The sequence below is a fragment of the Choloepus didactylus genome, chromosome 5 (genome assembly GCF_015220235.1).
Source record: "Choloepus didactylus isolate mChoDid1 chromosome 5, mChoDid1.pri, whole genome shotgun sequence".
Classification (NCBI taxonomy): Eukaryota; Metazoa; Chordata; class Mammalia; order Pilosa; family Megalonychidae; genus Choloepus; species Choloepus didactylus.
In genome coordinates, this window is record NC_051311.1 from 28131693 (window position 1) to 28149216 (window position 17524).

The window sequence follows — 17524 nt, forward strand, 5'->3', positions numbered from 1 at the left end:
TTCTTTGAATACTCTTCCTAGACCTTTACCCTTTTCTTCCCCTTCTGGGACACCAATGAGTCTTATATTTGGACGTTTCATATTATCTATCATATCCCTGAGGTCCATTTCAATTTTTTCAATTTTTTTCCCCATTCTTTCTTTTATGCTTTCATTTTCCATTCTGTCATCTTCCAGGTCACTGATTCGTTGTTCAGCTTCCTCTAGTCTTGTACTATGAGTGTCCAGAATCTTTTTAATTTGGTCAACAGTTTCTTTAATTTCCATAAGATCATCCATTTTTTTATTTAGTCTTGCAATGTCTTCTTTATGCTCTTCTAGGGTCTTCTTGATTTCCTTTATCTCCCGTACTATGGTCTCATTGTTCATCTTTAGTTCTTTGAGTAGCTGCTCTAGGTGCTGTGTCTCTTCTGGTCTTTTGATTTGGATGCTTGGGCTTGGGTTATCCATATCGTCTGGTTTTTTCATATGCTTTATAATTTTCTGTTGTTTTTGGCCTCATGGCATTTGCTGAACTTGATAGGGTTCTTTTAGGATTTGTAGACCAATTGAAGTCCTTATCTCTAATTTATCAGATCTACAGCTTCGTGGAGTATACTTTCTCTAACTAACCAGCAGGTGGCGTCCACGAGCCACCTGTTCTCCACAAGCCAGTTCTCCCCTGCTTTGCCTTTTTGGTGAGTGGGGGAATGAGTCTTGTGGGGTCCAATTGGTGTACCAAGCTTGCGTGTGTAGTTGGTGTTGCCTGCCCTGTATATGGGGCGTGTTTCTGGGCAGTCAGGGAGGGGGGGGTGGCTCTAACAATCAAATCTCCCTGGTAATCCTAGAGTTTTAAAGCTGCTGCAATAGTCTAATCCTTCAGTTCAGTCCTGCCACAGTTTGTCTCTGCCACTGACCCACAAGTCCTTGGTATTGGCATATGGCTCCTGAGACTTACAAGTGGGCCCTTCTTCCAGGCCGTGTACCCCGGGTCCTCTGTTGAGGGATGACTGTGCTATGTCACAGGTGAGTGCCGTCCCCCCAGGGCAGTTCTGGGCTGATGGGCTGTGTAGGGAGGCTCCCAGTCTGCTGAAATGATGGCTGAATGGGGCTTTGTTAATTCACACTGCTGTACCTTCCCAACTCTGGGACAATCAGCTGAGGTTGCAGGGAAGGCTAATGTCCACGCCCAGTTTTGTGGTGTGTGCCTGTTACTTGAAGCACTTCCGTCACACTGGGTTGTCTGGGGCAGTTCTGGGCTCTGGGGCTGGCGATGGGCAGGAGTGTTTCCTGTCCACCAGGATGATGGCTGTGAGCGGACACCCCCCTTTTCTTGGGAAGTTGTGGTGTTTAGTGAATTTTCTCAGCCACTGGATTATTGAGTTTTGTCTCAGAGCTCTCCTAGTTCTGCTCTTGACTTGACCTGCCCAAATAGCAAGTCTTTGAAGCTTTCTGTATTGGGCTTCTTAGAGTAATTGTTTTAGAAAAAGAAAAAAGGATTTAAAAAAAAAAAAAAAAAACCAAAAAAAAAAAAAAAAAAAAAAAACGGGCCCTCCTCAGAGATCTAATGGGTTATTGAAATGCTAAGAGACAAAGCAACCAGGGCCATTAAGGAAAGGTCCACAGGGCAGAGGGATCAGCTTTTCTTCAGGATTTGCATATGCGCCTCAGGGCCCTTCCCCTTTCTATGTTCACCAGAACTCCAAAAATCCTCCGCTTTTATTTTGGAGTTTTTCGTGTTGTTTTTTTTCTATGCCTGTCTCCTCTCTGCTGGGCTGGCTGCTCTCAGATTCTCTGGTGTCTGGTCTCAGTCTATCTATGGTTGGAGTTTGAATCAGTAGAATGAGTTTCCGATACAGGCTGGCACTGCAGTTCTGCCTTCTCCTTCCCTGAGCTGACAGCCCCTCCTCCCCCGGGACTGAGCCTGGCAGGGAGGGGCGCGGGTCCCCTGGCCGCAAAAACTTACAGATTTCGCTGATCTCAGGTGTTCCACGTTTTCATGAGTGTTGTATGAAGTATGCCCAAAGTCAGATTGCTCTGTGGTGTCCAGTCCACGCAGTTCTTGGCTTTCTACCTACTTTCCTGGAGGAGTAACTAAAACATACAGCTCACCAGTCTGCCATCTTGCCCCGCCTCCCCCCATCCTTTTACTTTTAACCCATTTGTGACTTAATATTTGAAGTTGGTTTCTTATAGGCAACATATAGTTGGGTCTTTCTTTTTTTATCCCATCTAACAATCTCTACCTTTTAATTTTTTTAGGCAAAATGCATTTAATGATATTATTGATATGGTTGGGTTTAAATCTGCCACCATGCTCTTTATTTTTTATTTGTTCCATTTGTTCTTTTTTCCTTTTTTTCTTTTTAAAATTTGACTTCCTTTGAATTGAGCATTTTTTATGATTTCATTTTATCTTCTTTTTTGGCTTATTAGTTTTGTCTCCATTTTGTTTTGAAATGTTTAGTAGTTGCTCAGGAGTTACAGTATTCATCTTTAAATTATAATGGTCTACCTTTAAATAATATACCATCATAGATAGTATTAAAAACCTTAAATAGTATAATCCATCATGTCCAGAAGCAGAATTCCTCCGTTTTCATATTTTTGAATATATATATGTATATATAAATTATATACTCAGGATGAGTATATAGGGGGCTTCTTGGATGTATATCTGCTACTCTCAACTATTGTACATATTCTCTTTTTTTCCTCTTATATTATCTTTAGGTTTTAAGTGGATTTTAAATGTTTTAAGTGGATCTCACATTGTTGTCATTCCAATAGTTAGCTTAGTAAATATGCCATTCTAAATAATTCTAGTTCCGTTTTTTCTTATTTAATATGGCCTGTTTGAGAAGTTTCAGCTCCTTCATTTTCTGTTCAGCTTATACAAGTCTAACTTCCATTCCCTAGTCCAGTGAGATTCTAAGTTCCAAGATAACTTGTATTGCCTCGTAGTTCTTCCACATGGCCTTGAAAGAACACCATTGTCAGTGTCAGGCATGCCCAGCCCTGTTTTAGTCATTCTGTGTTTGTTGTTTAATACCTTTACATTATGTTTTATCCAAAATAATTTGTATTTTATTTAGCTAGTTTTTCCTTCATAAATTGTACTGTTCTTAAAGTAATCTATACTTACTGGGTCTTGGATTTTAAAAATAACTTATAAGGTTATTTCTAACAATATCATAGATATTTCATTTTTAAAATCTGTGATTATAGTTAAAGAAATAAGGAATTGGGCTTTTTTGTTTTCATATATAGTTATAACCATTTTTGCACAGACTCTGAAACCTCCAGAGCTGTAACTAAATTTGATTAAACTGTTTTGTGTTACAACAATCTGAAAGGAATAATTCCTAGTACAGAGGTAAGACTGAAGGTTATTATTCAGGAGAAAGGAATTACTATGCACTGTAAATTAAGCCTCTTCATTTAAAGCAAATACTGTAAATTTTCAAAATAACTGTAGATTTTGAATAAGGAAGGCTTAAAAGACACTTAAAAATGTTTTTTCTCTGTAAATAAGTTTTATCAGTAAGAACTTTATATATCACTAATGGTTTCTTGCCACCATTTTCTCAGGGTTTAAAAGGCATTGCTTTCTAATCTTCAGTTTTATATAGACTACTGCCTCTTAGCTCAGAGTTCTCTTAATGGATTCATGAGACATGATACTCTTTTTCTGCTTGTTATGGTTGTGTAATGAGGAAATTGGAGATACATATGACGTGGGGATTCTTGCTCATTACAGGGTTTTATATCTTCCTAAGGAGGTTTTATACTTTGTTAATCACTATGGAAACACGACTCCAAAGAATACAGCTGAGATACGCTTTCTTTAGACTAATTTTGTGGACCTTTCTATATTTTCTCTGTTGTCTATAATTTTTATCCCCAGAGCTAAGTATATTTTCTGTCCTGTTTTTTACAGATCAAAGATGAAGAGCATCAGTGTTCACTGGGGAATCTGAAGATTCCACTCAGCCAGCTGCTCGCAAGTGACGATATGACTGTGAATCAACGATTCCAACTTAGTAATTCAGGTCCAAACAGCACTATAAAAATGAAGATTGCCCTCAGGGTATTTTATAGTCTTTTGCAATAAATACAGTAATGGGATAGGGCAGAAAATGGGCTGCTAATAGACAGTATTTGTTGGTACAGATTCAGTGTCTGATAGGGATAGTGCAATGTTCACAAGAGGTAGATAATTTGATTAAAACGATAGCAGGTTACGGATTGACAGGAAAAGTTCTTTTTGCAAAATAGACATGATTAATTTGTAAATGCCTAAGGAAATGTAGAAAATAAAACCAGAAAACATATATTTAACAGGAAAATGTTAAAACTCACTGATCAAAAAAGTGCAAATTAAAATGAAGCATTAACTTTAAAAAGAAATTAAAATATTCTTAGTCTATCAAGGGTGCAGAGAAAATGATGTTGCACCTTGTCAAGACACTGAATATTGGTGGAGCCTTTCCAGAAATACTGCAATATTCCTGAGCCATAAATCATAGGGCCCCTGGGACCAGTGGCTCTTTTTCTGGAAATCTGACTTTTGGTAAAAATATAAAATGTGGGGAAGCTATGAACATAAAGATGTCTACTGCAGTACTATTTTATAAAAGTGGAAAAAAATCTTCAAGCCATTTACGTAACCCCAAAGAATAGAATAGTTTTCTAAATGTAGTCTCTCTGTTCAGTGGAATACTGTGTAAATTAGAAGTAAATATCAAAAGCTAGTAAAGTGAACAATTCACATGCTCTAATAAGCTAAAAGTTATATGGGTTGTTTGGCTGCTACCTACATTGGTTGCTAGGTTTGTTTGGGGTAATCTTGCTGGATAGCAGATGTTCTTCATTTTCTTCATTTCTCCAAGGGTTTCCTAATAGAAAGCCACCTGTCTTAGAATAAGGGTCTTTAGTGTTTTGTCAAGAGCTTATGATTAAATGTGCCCCTCTGATAATAACAACTGTCCTACAGTTATATAGAAATATGTACAAATGGAATGTATTTTTCTATTTTAAAAGAGATATTTTGATTATTTAACTTCCTTTTTCTAAACTTTCTGTAATATAATATTACCTTAATAATTTAATACCTGAGCAGATAGACTAGATTTTTTTTTTTTAAATGTTTTGTGCCAAATTTTTAAAGAAACTTTTTGGAAATGAATTTAATTGAAACTATTTAATATCAGGATGTCACCATTATCACTAATTTTAATTTTTTTGTTTGTTTGTTTATTTCTACCTCCAGGTACTTTACCTGGAAAAACAGGAAAGGTCTCCAGATCACCAACATTCAGCTCAAGTAAAAAGGTCCTCTGTTTCCAAAGAAGGGAGAAAAATATCTGTCAAGTCTCAGATTTCTGCATCTCCAGCCACTGATGGCAGCAAAACGGCACCATCCACACCAATAATTGATGGCAGTAGTAAAACTGACACAGAAGAGAGAGAGGAGCCTCCTAACGTCAGCCCTCAGTGGCCACGTCATCTCAGCAGAAGTTCCTCCAGCCTCCAGGCCTCCAGTTCTGCCTATTCCCCAAGCCACGTTTCAGTCAAGGAACCCACGCCAAGCATAGCCTCAGATATATCACTGCCTATTGCCACACAGGAACTTCGGCAAAGATTGCGACAGCTTGAAAAGTAAATTAAATATTTACTTTTTTTCCCCCCTTTAAACAAATTTAGAATTCTCATATCACATAATACAGAGAAGGAAAAGTAATCTTAAGTTAAAAAAAGAACTTTCAGTAGTGTTGCAGTTTTGCTTACTCAGTCTTTGACTTGTAAAATTAAAACTTGCCGTTTTCTGGAACCTGATATTTGGCTCACTGAAAGATTAGTAAGTGATGGAATAATGCATTTCATGAATAGGAAAGGAGAGAGGCTTAGAGTTATGACAGTACTGTGTGTCTAGTGTGAGACCAGGACGATAAAATCTGAAGAGTTTACCTGTTCAATCTTCCTATGCTAACACGGAAAGACTCAGTAATAGTTTGGCTTTTGTTGTACTAAAAATACGTCCTAGTCATTCATCTTTGGTCAGCATCCCATTACTACTACCTGTTAATTTTTGTTTGTCTTTGGATATTTGCATTGATTTCTTAAATAAGCCCTTTGATTCATAGATGTGTTAATAGTTTTCTTTAGATAAGGAAGAAAAAATAGTCTATAGTTATCACAAGCTTCACATGTGAACCTTTCCTCTCAGTGGAAGGAATAAAGTCGACCTTTGAATCAGTTCTTCATATTTGTTATTTTAAGCAATGTGTTGAGTAATATGAAAATAGTAAGAGAAGTAGAAGCAAAGGTGAAAAACATGTTTACCCTTGAATAGTTGGAAAAAGCATCAAATCAAAAAGTTGATTACAGAAGCCCTTTTAAGACGTTTGTTCCTAGCCAGTCTAGATCTTATAAGATCCTTCTTTGATTCCCACTCAGTTTTTTTTTTTCCCCTTCATATTTTCTGACGTCCACTATTTTTGGATTAAAAAGTATCAGTAAATGAAAATGCAATTTAAAAAAAATGTCAGTCCCCTTTCTTCTCTGTTGCTCCAGAAGGAAATAGAATTTTTAACAAGTAGCAACTTGTTCTCTGGAGCTAAACTGGAAGAGTAGCCAAAATGATATTGAGAAACATTAAACCAGAGCAGTAGTTGTCCAATTAATTTACTGATCTCGGAAGCTTGTGCTTTATTCTTGTGCAGAGAGAAATCAAAGTGAAGGAATAATGCTATGTTGCCAGATGGTCTGTCAGTTAAAAATAGAGCAAGTGATATATATAAGATTTTGAGAAAAGATATGCTAGATTTCAGTGGTTACAGGCTAGATATTTCTTAACAAAGAACTGATGTATGTAATAAGGAAACCTGTATTTTTACTTTGAGCCCTAACTGGAGAAAAATGTCAATTTTGAATAATTAAGTCATGTTGAATCTTCAAGTGAAATGTGAATTCACTTGATTGATTTAAACTCAGAAGTTTCAGATTAATGTTTGAGTATGTTGGTAATTTTGAGTCTAGATCTTATTTTTATCTAAATGAATGAAAATTATTTTATTGTGTACATTGTACCAATGGATCACAATTTCTTTAAAGTCTGAAAAGAGCTGATAACTTTATGTTTTGTTTCCCACAGTGGAACGACATTGGGACAATCTCCTCTTGGACAGATTCAGCTGACAATACGTCATAGTTCTCAAAGAAATAAGCTCATTGTGGTTGTGCATTCCTGCAGGTGAGCCTGATGTGTCCTAGTGGCTTAAACTCCACAATTCCTTCTACTCTTATTTCTGAGTATAAAAATTAAATATAGCAATGAAAAAATTTACTTCTAGGATTATCAAGCACACGATTTTGTTTCATTTTTTTAAAAACAAAGCAAGAACAAAGATGGTACTGGTAAAAGAGATCAGTGTTTACTAACTTCACCAGTTCTTTTAGTACTGTACAGAATATAAAAAGATACTGTCTTTTCAATGAGTGCATATACCAAAGAAATACAATTGGTGTGTTTTGTACAAGTGAAATTTTTTTGCTTTTGTATTTGAGGGGATTGGTTTTATTGTATAGCAGATGGGGGTGGGGAGGGAGCACTGAGGAAAGAATATCTCTTAATTGTGGATTTAGATGAGCTTACTACAGTTCCCATCCTTAAAAGAAATATGAGCAAACTGAAGAAGGAATTTTGCCTTGTTAATATGCCTGTGTTAAGTTTTTTTTGAACATACAGAAATGTGTATTAAAAAGCATCCAGGTGCATTTATCATAGCATTCATGTAAAATAAGTTATGTTACATCTATAATTACTGAGTTATTAAAAATCATGCTTTTCCAATATATTTATTGGCACAGGAAAATAGACTATAATGTGGTCAGAAAAATTACCACACAAAGTATACATAGCCTAGAGATATTTTTAAATAAAAAAAGTGTCTGGAAAAAGTCCTGAAATGAAATGCACCACTGTTTATTCTTAAATTGTTCATTTCCATGGCCTACACTTTTGTTCTGAATTCATTTGAATTTAAAAAAAAAAAAATGTTTTTAAAGCATCCAGGTGTTGGAGAAGAAATTAAAGAAAAGTTTTGCCCACTATCAAATGAGACATCAGGATCTCAAAAGACTAGTGAGAACACACACTCTTAACAGAGCTTAAAAACCTAAGGATGAACCATGTGAATTTTTGAAGAGAAAAACAAAAAATACAGCAACATTAAAGACAGTTTTGAGAAAAGCACCTATAATTCCACCATTCTCAAAAAATACATCCATCCATATATCTATGTATGTATATATATGCATATATATACACACATATACATGTTCATGTATGTATTCATGTTTTGTATTACATTCTAGTCTTTCTCTGCAAACTTCTGATTTCTATTACTGTAATTCTAGTGTATAATTTTTAAACCTTTTTCTCTTAAAATTGTTTCAAAAACATTTTCTGTTGCATTCCCAATCATTTTAGTTATTTTATAATATTTCTTTGAACTGCTGTACTCTATTTAACCATTCTCTATCAAATATTTAGATTGTCTGTATTACATGTAATATGACAATGAACATATCATAAATGCATTTTTCTTTTATTGAAATAATTTTTAGGATTAAATTCCCAGAAATAGGTTTATCAATTCAAAGGGTCCAAAAGTTTATGGTAGGTATTGCCATATGTCTTTCAAAAAAGAGTATACCCGTTGACACCAGCATCCTAAAGGTCTACCATTTTTCCTCAGTCAGGAAAAGATATTTTTAACCTGTGCATTGTACTAATTTAGTAAGTGTAAAATGAGATGACAATATTGCTTTAATTTGTATTTGATTATTGATGGTACGAGTTTGCACACTATTTTCCTTTTATGAGATTTGTCTGTCTTTGTAGTAGTTTAAAATATTTTTGTAACTAATAAAAAACTGTTGTAAACATAGGAAAATAAAATTAATTATGTTTAGAAATATGATTGTATAAATGTAGAGTTAAATTCAGTATTTATTGAGTTCTTTATATGTTCTTGTTACTAAGATAATTACTATGGGAGATATAGAAACAGAATGTTTTAAAGGAATCTAAACAATCCCCTACCTAGACTTTCAAGATAATCAATAAGTGAATAATTTAAAATGGTATATAATCACATACAAGACTGTGTTTGACAGCTACTAGTTGCCATAGGCAGAAATCAATATGGACTTCATAATGGAGGCGGATCCTGGTCTGTGACAGATTTAGATGGATGAAGGGTAGAGGGTGGAAGGAAATGGCCCAAGCAGAAGTGCTCATTATAAGCAGGAAATGAATTTTCCCTCTCAGCTGGCTCAGGGGAAAGCCCTCTCTGAGGCAGAGGGTTCACATGGGGCTCATTGGGGTCTCATGGGAGACCAGATTATTTGGCCATCAGGCTAATAATCTTATTGGGTAAAAAAGAACAGTAGTACTATGAAAAGATAAAGCAGCAGTTTCTGTTATAAGCAGAGCGTATGTCCCCAAAACTCTAGGCTCAAGAAATTGAGGCAAAAATCAACTCTAGCCAAGCTGCTAGAAGAGAAAGAATTGAGAGAGAAGCAGACAAGCAAGTCTGTGGGTAAAGACAAAAACACTTTATATTATTTGAAATCTTTTAGATAAATATAAGTATATTGTGAGTTTTTAGATAAATATATAATTGAAGCTCTGTATAGTATGTTTGGATGTGATGCTAATTCTCATTTTCCTAAATTCTAATATCTAGTGTTCTCTGATTTGTGTTATAAGAAATCTTATTGCCTTTTCTGAAGATGGCTCTGATCCCTACGTCCGAATGTATTTATTACCAGACAAGAGGAGATCAGGAAGAAGAAAAACACATGTATCAAAGAAAACATTAAATCCAGTGTTTGATCAAAGGTATGATAGTTTATTCAGGTCAGAATATACTAACTCACTGATTTTAACAAATTATGAAAGGCAAGATTAATACTTTTGGATGACTAAAACATTTTAACCAGCGCACTGCTGAGAGAAATATAAGTGAAAAAAAAAAAAAACTACCAAATTTTAGCAAATGTGTACTTGTTAAAAATAAAATAAAATACTTGAACTTCATGTAGAAATTCTAAACATAATGCATGCAAGGTACAAACACTATTGACAGGTTGACTGATGATTAAATAAAGATCCAAGTATTGATGACCCTAGAGAACTCTTTCATTTATGTTGGTTATATCTATTGATATTTACCATATTATAAATTTAAAAAATAAGCCCCTAACATTTTAAAATATAACATTTTTATGAAAAAAAAATGTATTTTCCAAAACAAAAAATATTAGTGAAAAGAGAGATATTATTGCTTTACATTTTTGCAAATCTCTTTAATTGTCTCGCTTAATAAGACTCTCGTATCTGCTTCTACAGTCAATCTGGTCATGGTATGTTGTTTTCGTTGAAGTATATAAAGAAAGCCTATCTTCACATATGTACATGGTTCAAAAAAGAAGGAGCTCATGGACCTTTTGAAAGGGTCTCCTTGAACCACACTTAAAGAACTGCTGATCTATACAAATTTGTTATCCTACATTATAGTCCTCTGGTAACTAAAGAACTACCAACCTTTGGGAAATAATGAAGTTTAATGATATCAATATCTTTTAATTCAGTTTACAAGTCAGCTTTAAAGATATTATTCATTTATCATATTTCCCTGCCAGTAGCCTTATTTAAAACAAAAATTGGCAGACAAAAAAAAAAACAAAACAAAACCTGACAGGCATAGGCCAAATCTTGGATGTAGGTATATTTTACTTGACAACATGTTCTTAATTAGCCATAGCTTTTAAAAATTTGGAGACTTCATGTACAAATTTGGGTTTCTAGTGGGAAGGTCTGCAGTACTCTACCTGCAATCCTACATGACCTCGATTGACTGGAGCTCAGCAATGGCTTCCCCTTTAGTAGTCAGAGCAAACATCCTCTGGTTTGCCAGAGTTCCCACTACTCACTCTGCTACAAACCAAGCTAACGTCACTTATTTGTTACCTTATAGGCATTTTAGGTGGCAGTATCTGACTTAAGCCCAAAAAGTACTTTGGGAGCCTTTTACCTTCTACAAAGCTATCACATTAATACTTGTTTTTATTGGTCATACTAGGAATAGGGCCTAGAGACTAAATAAGGGTAATTTTAAAAGCCTGAGCCAGTGAACTAGTTTGGAATTCATTATTTAGTCCCATATTGTAACTACTATGAAGAGTTACGCATGTTGATCAATGAATATTACATACGTGAGTGAGCCATGAGCAGTAGGACCTTTAACATATTTAGGATACTGTAGACTTCTCTTACATTTCGGAAATAATGAAAAAATTTTGTGTGTCTTCATGAAATGCCAGATCAAAATACCTAGCAGAAGATGCTAACATAACATTTGGAATGGTCTCATAAGCAGAAATGTCATTTTTTATGTGGCATATATTGACAAAAGAAAATATAGCAAAATTATGGAGAAATTTAAGTAAGGTCTTTTTTTTCCCATTTCAGCTTTGATTTTAGTGTTTCATTACCAGAAGTGCAGAGGAGAACGTTAGATGTAGCAGTAAAGAACAGTGGTGGTTTCTTGTCCAAAGACAAAGGGCTTCTTGGCAAAGTAAGTTTTTAAAAATCTTTGTTCAGTTCCTACACTTGGTGAAAATTAAACACCTATCAAAGGTGCAAGTTTTTTTAGACCGTAGTTATATAAATTGAAAGAGGTAAGCTTATTCTGTGATTAACGATTATTTATAAAACAGTAGACTATGATGACTAAATATCAACTAAGACATCAGTACATTTTAAAGATATTTTATTTTTATTCTTTTTACATATTCATATCATTGGCTTATTAGTCATATTAATACTATGAACTTCTAGAAGAAAAGATTGACTTAAGTTTTTAATTTTTTTTCAAATATAACATAGGAAAATATTCTTTTAGAATTCCATCTCATCAACTAATCAAGCATTTATTTTTCCTAACAAATCACTGGCTTTATTTCCCTTAATTTTCTTCTAAGTCTTCATCAAAATTAATATTTAAATTTTGTATAAGATTATACATTCTTGAATAATGTAGATGAAGGTTAAGTTGAGGAAGGAAGAGGTGTTTTAAATTTTTTTGGGGGGGGAATCATTTGTCAATAGCAACACAAGCACAGATAATCCAAAATTAGCTGTGCTGCCACTAATGGCATATTAGTCAATAGCCCTATAAATTGTCTCCACTGATAATTCATAATAACTTAATTTTAAGTCTGTTGGGTACAGGAAAGATCTCTTGGATATAATCAGCTGTATAATTTAAAGATGAACCATAAGGGTAGAAGAGATTTTGAAAATATGAGGGCTTCAAATTAAAGGAGAGTTTCATATTGCTAGATTAAGACAAAAGGAACATTAGAGGGCTTGAAAGAAGTGAAAGATCTAAAAGGAATTTCTTCAACCTGCTTTATCAAACTATTGAGTCTTTTTTTCTTTTAATGGACAGGTATTAGTTGCTCTGGCATCTGAAGAACTTGCAAAAGGCTGGACCCAGTGGTGAGTGTACCTAACAAAAACAACATATTTATTTAATAGTATAGTCTCCAAAATAAACCCTATACCTGTATCTTCTTATGCTTTCTCAGGTATGATCTAACTGAAGATGGTACAAGACCACGTATGGTAACATAGACCTTTCTTGGATATGAAGAATTTCTCCTTGTATTTTTCTCATCTTTGTATACTTTGAATGCATCACTCTCACAGATGTACCAATATTATTTTTATAATTTCATGTATTTAGTTATTCCATACCTTAAGAGTTTTATAAAACATATGTTGACATTTTAAGCAAATTTGGCAATATTATTGTGAGATTTTGTACGTTTAATTTCCTCTAGTATTTCATCAGTTATTACAATGTACAATAGAGTAGTAGTTAATTATTATGTTACATAAAACCATATGTCAATTCTGTCTGCTATAAATGGATATATATATATGCTTTAATATTGCCTTGTTTTGTATATCACTGAGGTACACTATGCCATGTAAATAGACTATTTTTTATAATGTCTACATGCTGGTTTGAATTCAGAAGAAAATGAATCAAGGAAATATATATTTTCTTCTAAAACATTAAATTCTTACGAGAAATGATCATTTTTGTCTTTGCAGCAAAAAGTTTTAAGTGACCTATTTTGTGGTGTTTTTTTTTTTAAAGGAAAAACCAAAAGATTACTGATTAGTATTTTTCTTGCCCATTATGGCTGATGAAAGAAAGTATTCAAAATATTAACATTTTCACAGAGATAAATATGTATTCTTGAGAGATCAGTTAAAGGGCTTAGGGAGAAAATTATAACTGAGTGACATAAAATATAAAATATTAAGAGAATTATCATGGTTCATAAATTGTAGTGTAATCTGAAACTTCTTAAATAGAAATGAAATGCTTTATGTTTATTTTTAATTGCTTGTTGTAACTGATTCATGAAATAGTGCACAGATAACACAAATTATACTTTTCTTAAAATATAATGCAGAACAGACTTCCAATGTTAGATGTTAGGCTATTGTAAAACAGTTAATCATGAGCTTTGTTAATTTTCATTGTTTTTCCAACCTGTAAAGAAAGAAGGGCACATGTTATTATTAAGGTTACAAAATAAGATTGGAATGAGTGGTTAGAATACTGAGTTAGAAACTAATAGTTTTTTCATTCATTTGTTAATATGAGAAGAACTAAGTTCAACATGATCCATTGAACTGGAACTCTGGTTCATTCTGCTAATATGCGTGGGCTTCCACCAGGACCAAAGGGTTTCAACACAGTGGCGACACAAGCCGTCATTGGTTTTAAATAGCAGTTTCCTGGGTTTCCTCGCTTTTTGCCTTGACTGATCTTAATGTTGGGATATTGTTATACAGTTTTTATTTTGTTTTTTTTTTTTTCTTTTTGGATTATTAAAAGCATGTTTTACTCTTGTGAGGTAACGCTATAGAGGAGTCTGATAAGCTATGCATGCCTGTAAACCAAGTATGCACATATGCAGAAGGATCTTTCAATATATATTTAAGCTGTGTGATGAAAATGGCTTCCTTAGCCATAAGAACATTTTAAAACTGTGTAAATATATGGGGGAAAATATGGCTTTCTGATTGAAATTGGAGATCTTACTGTAATTCATTTCATGAAACTAAACAACTTATGGAGAGCTCACATGACCAAACAAACCAAAGTGCCTGTGATGGATGCTGATTATTATTTCTACACACACCTGCCTTCTAGTGGATTTTAATTTTGTTTTCATTTATAATTTACACTTTGATCCATGGGTTTATTTATAATGGATTTGATAGCTTCACAACACATTTCATGTAATCATGAAGAGCAGTTTAATCTCACTCTTTTCCTATTTAATGAGGCTTCCCTATAATGCTCCATTATAAACCATTTCCATTGTTAGTGTGTAGGATTTATTATACTGATTGGAAATTGATGTATATGTTGATACACACATATGACCATATCTACATGCAAAACACTTAACTACAGTATTTCAGTAGCATGAGAGATAATAACTTATTAAATCTAGTTGCCTACCTGTGCTATTAGATTTTTTTTTTTTTAATTTAGATCTATTGAAGGGTTTCCAGCATGATCTATAAAAGAGAAGAAAAGCTCATTCCAATTTTAGCATACCAGTAAGTTTACCAAAATCCTAAACATTTGGGTTTTGCAACTGTGTGCTTAATCTGTTCGATGTGTATTTTACTTAATGGAATGCTTTACTTAACAATTATGCAGAAAAGATGAAATTAAAGGTACAAATTACAAAGGAAACCAGTTTAACAGTACAATGTGCTGCCCTTGGATGCCAGAATCTTCAGTTTAGTCTCTGTCATTCATATCATGAGAAGAGCTGTCACCAAGGAGGAGTTTGGATACAAAGTTATCACCTGCAGGTTATGAAGCCTATAGTAGCTGCCTCCATTCTCTTTCAAAGGAAATAAAGAAAGAAGAGTGATGATTTTAAGGACACTAAAGCATCTCCCAAATTGTGGTTGTGTCTTTTGTAGCAAAATGACAGTTAAAAGGGAAGTTCTTGTTTACAGGCAGAAAGGTTAAAGAATTTCTATCCTGTTAGCACTCTCAGGATCCTGATGATGAAGAAAACCCTTAGTTGTTCTCAAAAATGTTAATTTTTAGTTTTCAATAATTGGTTTACCTGGGAAAAGGGAACTTTAACTTTCCTACTTTTGAGCCAAATCAGTGGAAAGACAAGCAATTTCAGTGAGTTTTGAAGTATAGTTTTCCTTAGCATATATATGTGGATTTCTTATCCTGTGCCTTACAGTATGGAAGTATAAAAGTATTGTTTTCAAATTTTAGGTTAAAACAAAAGAAGCCTTGTAGCTGTACTTACCACAATTTATAATTCTATACTATGGGAATTCCTTTTACAGATTTTCGTCATCGACAAAGCCAGTCCTTCTTTTTCAAAAACACAAGCCAAATGTAAATTAGTGTATACAGCTTTGCATTTATACTGTGGTTGTTATTTTAATTCCAATTCTATCTGTATCACCCACTGCAAATGGAAAACAGCAGAGGGATTTTTATGATGATGATGATGATTATTATTATAGACTGTCCTTTTTGATTGACCAGTTTCACATGACAGTGCATGTATTTATTCAATAAAACTTTTATGTTAGTTCATTTGTGATTTGTTTCTTCCTCATCTTTTGAAATGAAAGTTTTAGTGTGGCACCAGATAACTTATAAAGTTGATACAGAGTATTTTTTGTATTTGCTGCTGTTCTGGTTTGCTAATGCTGCTGTTATGCAAAATACCAGAAATGGATTGGCTTTTATAAAGGGGGTTTATTTGGTTACAAGTTTACAGTCCTAAGGCCATGAAAGTATCCAAACTAAGGCATCAACAAGTGGATACCTTCACTGAAGAATGGCTGATGGCATCTAAGACACCTCTGTCAGCTGGGAAGGCACATGGCTGGCATCTCCTGTTCCTTTGCTCCCGGGTTGAGTTTCAAAATGATGTTATCCAAAATGTCTCTGGGCTTGTGTCTCTTAGCCTCTTCAGCTCCTGTACATCCGTCTGGGGGTCCTCTCTCAGTTTCTCCGGAGCAAACTCTGGGCTTCATCTCTTAGCTTAGCATCTCCAAATGTTCTTCTGTCCACATCTCCAAGCATCATTTTCAATGGCTGTCTCCAAAAGTCTCTCTCAGCTGCTCTTACAGGACTTCAGTGATTTAATTAAGACCTACCCTGAATGGGTGGGGTCCACATTTCCATGGAAATAATTTAATCAAACGTTTCCACCCTAATCAACAGACTAATCAGTCTTCCCCCACAAGTTTGCATTAAATATGACTTTTCTGGGCGACATAATATATCTAAACTGGCACAGCTATTTATGAATTACTTCATTTTCAGGGGAACTATATCATGTCATTTAATATTGCTCCTTTTATTCTCATCTTAATTTGACTTTCCTCTGCCTAGCTTAAACTCTAGGTTTTGAAAACAGGTCTAGTGAAGGATAACCCTAAGTAGAAAAAGTAGTCTTTAAATATGCTTTATAACAAGAGCACTGAAAAGTAATGAAACTGAGACTGCTCAGACTGTCTGAACGTTTGAACAAATTGAGGGGGAAACACTAGATGTGTTTATTATTGCCTAAATTAATTGCTGATGATCAGAATTGACTGTAAGCAGATATGTTGTAGTCTTTCTCTTCACCTCTCAGCATTTAACACAATTGACATCCTTTGTGTTTACTCAAATGCCATCTTTCCTTGGCCTCTGTAACACTTGGCTTTCTGGATTTCCTTCTGCATTGCTGGCCATTTCTCCAGCTCTTTTACTGTCTTCTCTAACCAGACATGAAATAAAGGAGTAACACCAGGTTGGTATTCATCCCTTTTTTGTGTCTGTAATCATTTTTTTTTACATGCCATATCATTATTATAGAGGTGGAAGCTCTTGTGAAAGGTAAATGGAGGGAGGCTTCATAGAAGTGATACTTATTTGATTTGGACCTCAAATGATATGATTTTGTTTGTTTTCTGATGACTTTCGATATTTTGCCTTCCCAAAATCAAATCCTAAATAATGTCTTCATTTTTGTGAAACAGAGAAATCATGAAAAAGTTTAGGATTCCCATATATTATCCCCCTCCCAAGACAGTTTTCTCTATTAACATTTTGCAATAAAACGGTACCTTATTTAAAATTGATGAAGTAATAATATTATACTTATACTATTAACTATAGTCCATAGTTTCCATTAGGGTTCTTTGTGTTATACAATTTCTATGGCTATTTTTTAATTTTATTTTTATTCTGGTAATATGGACAACCTAAAATTTTCCATTTTTAAAAATTGTTACTCTACAGTCTTCTTAAGGCCATTGATATGCTATGGTTTCCAAATTTATATCTCCAATACAGTCTTTCCTTCTGAGCTCAAGACCAGTTTATTTGGCTGCTTCCTTGTC

At 34.1% G+C, this 17524-nt stretch overlaps 1 protein-coding gene across 3 annotated transcripts in view; it reads left to right on the forward strand.

Annotated features, from left to right (window-relative positions):
• The window catches only part of ESYT2 (extended synaptotagmin 2), a 144204-nt gene extending 128482 nt beyond the window's left edge, over positions 1 to 15722 (forward strand). For all 3 annotated transcript variants that reach the window (XM_037835716.1, XM_037835717.1, XM_037835718.1), the window contains 7 exons: positions 3920 to 4069; positions 5252 to 5640; positions 7136 to 7234; positions 9758 to 9889; positions 11522 to 11627; positions 12504 to 12553; positions 12643 to 15722. In XM_037835716.1, coding sequence (XP_037691644.1) covers positions 3920 to 4069; positions 5252 to 5640; positions 7136 to 7234; positions 9758 to 9889; positions 11522 to 11627; positions 12504 to 12553; positions 12643 to 12688 — 972 coding nt within the window. In that variant the 3' untranslated portion in view covers positions 12689 to 15722. The remainder of the gene's footprint in view (positions 1 to 3919; positions 4070 to 5251; positions 5641 to 7135; positions 7235 to 9757; positions 9890 to 11521; positions 11628 to 12503; positions 12554 to 12642) is intronic.
• Positions 15723 to 17524: the final 1802 nt, after the last annotated feature.